Source organism: Apteryx rowi, unplaced genomic scaffold, assembly GCF_003343035.1.
Source record: "Apteryx rowi isolate R43461 unplaced genomic scaffold, aptRow1 scaffold_610, whole genome shotgun sequence".
In the NCBI taxonomy this organism is placed as follows: domain Eukaryota; kingdom Metazoa; phylum Chordata; class Aves; order Apterygiformes; family Apterygidae; genus Apteryx; species Apteryx rowi.
In genome coordinates this window covers 446388-452036 of record NW_020450884.1, presented here as the reverse complement: position 1 = coordinate 452036, position 5649 = coordinate 446388, and the positions used below count along the sequence as shown (strand labels likewise).

Genomic DNA, 5649 nt, shown 5'->3' with positions numbered 1-5649 from the left:
GGCCGTGCCCCATTGCTCCCGTCGCAGCCGGGAGGGGAAACTGAGGCAGGGGGGAGACGCGCCTTGCTGGCGGGGCCCAGGAGTCCTGGCGCTGGCCCCGCAGGAAGCGATCCCGCAGGATCGGGTGTGCCCCGCTTGTACCGCTTGCATCAGCCCCAGACCTCTGCCAGGCCCTGGTTTCCCTTCCCGAAATGTGCGGAGGGCAGGGCAGGGCAGGACGCCTGGGCCCCGGCTCCGCCTTGGTGGGGGGGGAGGTTAGCGGTGGGGGCCGCCGGGAGGCAGGTTTGGGTGCTGGGTGCCTCCCCGCGGGCCTTGCGGTCTGCGGCYGGGGTGGGGGAAACTGAGGCACGGAGCGCGTTGCACCCTCCGGGGCGTTGCATCCCCAAAGCGCCACCCCCCCCCCTCCCCGCGTGACTCAGTTTCCCTCCCCGCGGCGGGGTGGGGGAGCACCCGCAGGGTGTCCCCCCTCCCGCTGCCCCCCTCCTTGTTCGGGATGCCGGAGATGGGAGCTGAGTCATCGCCCGCTCGCAGGGTGGAGAACACCAGGGCGGGCGCCCCCCACACGTGCACCGAGCGGCGGCGGCCTCTGCGGGAAGGGAGCGTGCCAGCCCGCCCCGCTCCGGGCAAAGGTCTCGGAGCCGGATGGGGCGCGGGCTGGTGGCGCGGCCCCGCGGCGGGGTTTGGGTGCTGGGGGGGAGCCCGGCTGACCGCACGCTCCGTGTCCGCAGCCCCACGCCGCCATGCCGTCCCAGATGGAGCACGCCATGGAGACCCTCATGTTCACCTTCCACAAGTACGCCGGCGACAAGAACTACCTGGCCAAGGAGGACCTGCGGGTGCTCATGGAGAAGGAGTTTCCCGGCTTCCTGGAGGTGAGGCCGGGGCCGGGCCCTCCATGGCATGGTGCCAGTGTCGGACCCCCATGGCGCGGTGCCACTATTGGACCCCCACGGCATGGTGCCATGGTTGGACCCCCCATGGCGCAGTGCCACTATTGGACCCCCACGGCATGGTGCCAGGGTTGGACCCCCCATGGCGCAGTGCCACTATTGGACCCTCACGGCATGGTGCCAGGGTTGGACCCCTCATGGCGCAGTGCCACTATTGGACACCCATGGCATGGTGCCAGGGTTGGACCCCTCATGGCACGGTGCCACTATTGGACCCCCATGGCATGGTGCCATGGTTGGACCCCTCATGGCGCAGTGCCACTATTGGACCCCCACGGCATGGTGCCAGGGTTGGACCCCCCATGGCGCAGTGCCACTATTGGACACCCATGGCATGGTGCCAGGGTTGGACCCTTCATGGTACGGTGCCACTACTGGACCCCCACGGCACGATGCCAGGGTTGGACCCCCCATGGCGCGGTGCCACTATTGGACCCTCACAGCATGCTGCCGGGGTTGGACCCCCCCATGGCGTGGTGCCAGACCCCCACGGTGCGGTGCCAGTATCAGACCCCCATGGTGCAGTGCTGGGGTCGGACCCCCCACCACAATGCGGTGCCAGAATTGGACTCCCCCTGCGCAGCGCCGCGGTCGGACTCCCAACACCGTGCTGGGCTCCAACTCCGCACCGTGCCGGGCCGCGGGAGACGCCCCTGCAACCCGCCTGCTGCAGCCCCGATGCCGGGGTGAGGGCCCCGACGTCCCCCCTTAACCCCCCTGCTCTCCCCGTCCCCCCCAGAACCAGAAGGACCCCATGGCCCTGGATAAAATCATGAAGGACCTGGACCAGTGCCGCGACGGCAAGGTCGGCTTCCAGAGCTTCTTCTCGCTGGTGGCCGGGCTCACCATCGCCTGCAACGACTACTTCGTGGTGCACATGAAGCAGAAGGGGAAGAAGTGAGGGGGCGGGAGCTGGGGTGGCACCCCGGGGTGCTCCCGCGCCCGGCACCCTCTTCCCCCGCTCTCCCCCAATAAAGTTGCCCGGTTGTGGTGTGTTTTCTACAATGCTGGACGGGTCTTTTCCCTTGGGGTTCCTGTCCACGCGCGGCCCCTCCGGGGTCCCTGTCACCCCCTGTCGTGGGCAGATGTGGTGTCCCCAGGGGGTCCCTGCTGGGGGTGCTGGGGGCGCCTCACTCCCTGCTGGGTGCACACCAACACACATGCATGCACACCCATGCATGCACGTGCGGACGTGCTCACCCACGTGAGCATGCAGTCACCCAAGTGCATGCACGCGCGCACGCACATGCATGCACAGTTAGGTGCATGCACATGCATTCACACACACATGCATAAACATGTTCAGACACATGCATGCACACATGTGCTCACTAGTGCACAGGTATGTGCACACCCACATGCATGTGCACCCATGCATTCATGCGCACCTGCATGCACACGCCACAAACACGCATGCACACACATGCATTCACATGCGCGTGCGCCCACACAGGTGAATGCACACCGGCGTGCTCGCACATGCACAGACAAGTGCACACATATGTACATGCATTCAAATGCACAGGCGCACACGCACATGCGCGTGCATGCACACATACATGTCCACCCACGTTCACAGACACATGCATGCACAGATGCACATGCGCACGCCCGTGCACAGGCACACGTGTGCCCGTGCACCCACGCACACACACGCGCACACGTGCGAGGTCACTGGCCGGCGTGCAGCGGAGCCAGGCGTCCCCGCGCCCGGGCCGGCACCCCGAGGCCCCGCCGCCCGGTGATTCAGCGTGTTTGGCCCAAACAGCGGCGGTTGCTGCAGCGACGGGGCGGCCGGGCCGCGCCTGAGTCACCGCCGCCGCCCCCGGCCCGGCGCCACCCACGCGCCGGAGCTGGAGCTGCGGGTGCTGCAGCCACCGAGCCCCGGGGCCGGAGCCGCTGCGGGGCCCGGAGCCGCTGGGGGCTGGAGCCCAGGGGGGCTGGATCCCAGGGATGCTGGATCCCAGGGGTGCTGGATCCCAGGAGTGTTGGATCTGGGGGTGCTGGATCCCAGGAGGGCTGGAGCTGGGGGTGCTGGATCCCGGGGGTGCTGGATCCCAGGGGTGCTGGATCCCGGGGGGCTGGATCCCAGGAGTGTTGGATCTGGGGGTGCTGGATCCCAGGGGTGCTGGATCCCAGGGATGCTGGATCCCAGGGTTGTTGGATCTGGGGGAGCTGGATCCCAGGGCTGCTGGATCCCAGGGGTGTTGGATCTGGGGGGGGGCTGGATCCCAGGGGGGCTGGAGCTGGGGGTGCTGGATCCCGAGGGGCTGGATCCCAGGGCTGCTGGATCCCAGGGGGGCTGGATCCCAGGGGTGCTGGAGCTGGGGGTGCTGGATCCCAGGGGGGCTGGATCCCAGGGGTGCTGGATCTGGGGGTGCTGGATCCCAGGGGGGCTGGAGCTGGCCCCCCCGGACCGAGGGGTCCTGGAGCCGAGGGGTGCCGACATCCCCGAGCAGGGACGCACGAGGGGCCGTACAGGGGTGCCTAGGGGCCATATAGGGGCGCCTAGGGGCCATATAGGAGTGCATAGGGGCCCTACAGGGGCACCCAGGGGCCATATAGGGGCACCTAGGGGCTGTATAGGGGTGCCTAGGGGCCATATAGGAGTGCATAGGGGCCGTACAGGGGTGCCTAGGGGCCGTATAGGGGTGCCTAGGGGCCATATAGGAGTGCCTAGGGGCTGTACAGGGGGGCCCAGGGGCCGTATAGGGGCACCTAGGGGCCGTATAGGGGTGCCTCAGGGCTGCTGAGGCGGTGCGCAGGGTGCGCGGCGTTGTCGAAGGGGTGCGCGGGGCGTGGAGGGGTCGTGCAGGGCACACGGGAGGTGTACGGGGGCCGTATAGGGGCACGTCTAGGGGGTGTTCGGGGGCTGTACAGGCATCTATAAGGGCTGGGCCAGAGGGTCTACAGAGACCACAGAGGGCTGTACAGGGGTGTATGGCAGTGTACAGGGGCCGAACAGGGTTCTATAGGAGTGTATCAGGGTGTACAGGGCCAGTAAAGAGCTGAGCGGGGGTGTATAGGGGGTCTGCAGGTGCCACACAAAACTGTGGAGAGGTATATAGGACTTGTGCAGGGCTGTTCAGAGGGGTATAGGGGGCCTATAGGTGCCATAGAGAAGCACGGACAGGTGTGTAGGGGTGTGCAGGGCCTGTTCAGGACTTTGCAGTGTGTAAAGAGGTCTGGAGGGGTATATAGGGGCTATACAAGTCTCTGCGTGTTGTACTGGGGTTTACAACTTTCTATAGGAGTGTATAGGGGTGTATAGGACTCGCACAAGGCTGTTTGGGATGCATGGAGATATATATGGATATATAGGGCTTGTGCAGGACTTTGCAGGGTGTATAGGGTATAGAGATGTAGGTTATATATATATATATAGGGTATAGAGATGTAGATGTATAGGGATATGAAGGGTTGTACAGCAGCTATAGGGAGCTGTGTGGGGTGTATAGGTCCATATGGGGCTGTATAATGCTGTGCAGAGTGTATAGGGGTGAATATGGCTGTATGGGGTCCACACAGGAATGTATAGGGATCTGTAGGGGTGTATAGGGGGGTTTAGGGCCCACACAGGGCTGAGTGGGTTGCATAGATATCTACAGTTGTGTATAGGAGTGTATAAGGCCCATATAGGGCCTCTGCAGGGTCTCTAAGGGTCCCTAGAGGTGTATGAGGCTCATATAGGTCTGTAGGGGGTCAATAGGGGTGTGCAGGACCCACAGACGGCTGTGCAGGGTGTATGAGGGTGTATAGGGTTGTGTAGGGCCCATACTGGGTTGTGCAGCATGTATAGGGCTATATAGGGGTTCATAGGGTTGTATAGCGCCTGCACAGGGCTGTGCTGGGTGTATAGTAGGATATAGGGGACATGCAGGCGTGTATAGGGGTCTATAGCATTGTATAGGGATGTATAGCATTCATAGGGACACAAAGGTGCTGTGAGGGCTTATAGGGGTATATAGGGCCCATACAAGGCTGTGCGAGGTGTATAGGGGTATATGGAGTTGTTTAGGGCCTGAGCAGGGCTGTATGGGTTGTATAGGGGTGTACAGGCCCACGTAGGGCTGTATAGGGGTGTATAAGGGCCACTTAGGGATATATGGGGTATATAGGTGTCGCTTGTCAACAGGGACGCATAGGTGTGTACAGGGCCTGCGTAGCCCTGTGCAGGGTCTCTAGGGGGTTATAGGGCCTGTAAAGGTCTATACAGGGTGTACAGGGCTGTACAGGGATGTGCAGGGCTATATAGGTGCCGTAGGGGGCTGTGCAGGGGGTTTAGGGCCCCTACAAGGCTGTGCAGATTGTATAGGGGTACATAGGGGTGTATAGGGCCCGGACAGGCCTGGGCGGGGTATATAGGGGTGCGTAGGGGTATACAGAGCTGTGCAGGGTTGTACAGGGGCCCATCAAGTGTTTTTGGTCCACGGAGTTTTTTGGGGCTGGCAGAGGGCTGTATGGGGGTCTATGGTGTACATGGGGGTATAGAGGTGCATATAGGGCCCGCACAGGGCCCTATAGGGGCCGCCTGCAGGGGTCCATAGGGCTGTACAGGGGTGTACCGGGGTCCATAGGGCTGTACCGGGTCGCTAGATCTGTACCGGGGTGTGGAGGTGCCCATAGGGCGCCCATAGGGGGCCCATAGGGGCCCGCAGAGGCGCCCGGGGCGCGGAGGCCTCCGCGGGGCCCCGCCCCG

General features: G+C 63.8%; 1 protein-coding gene across 1 annotated transcript in view; it reads left to right on the top strand.

The window, feature by feature from the left end:
- Window positions 1–1955, top strand: part of S100A10 (S100 calcium binding protein A10) — a 5680-nt gene extending 3725 nt beyond the window's left edge. Inside the window, exons 2-3 of the mRNA XM_026083674.1 lie at window positions 729–872; window positions 1690–1955. Of these exons, the coding sequence (XP_025939459.1) occupies window positions 741–872; window positions 1690–1851 (294 nt within the window). The 5' untranslated portion in view covers window positions 729–740 and the 3' untranslated portion in view covers window positions 1852–1955. The remainder of the gene's footprint in view (window positions 1–728; window positions 873–1689) is intronic.
- Window positions 1956–5649: the final 3694 nt, after the last annotated feature.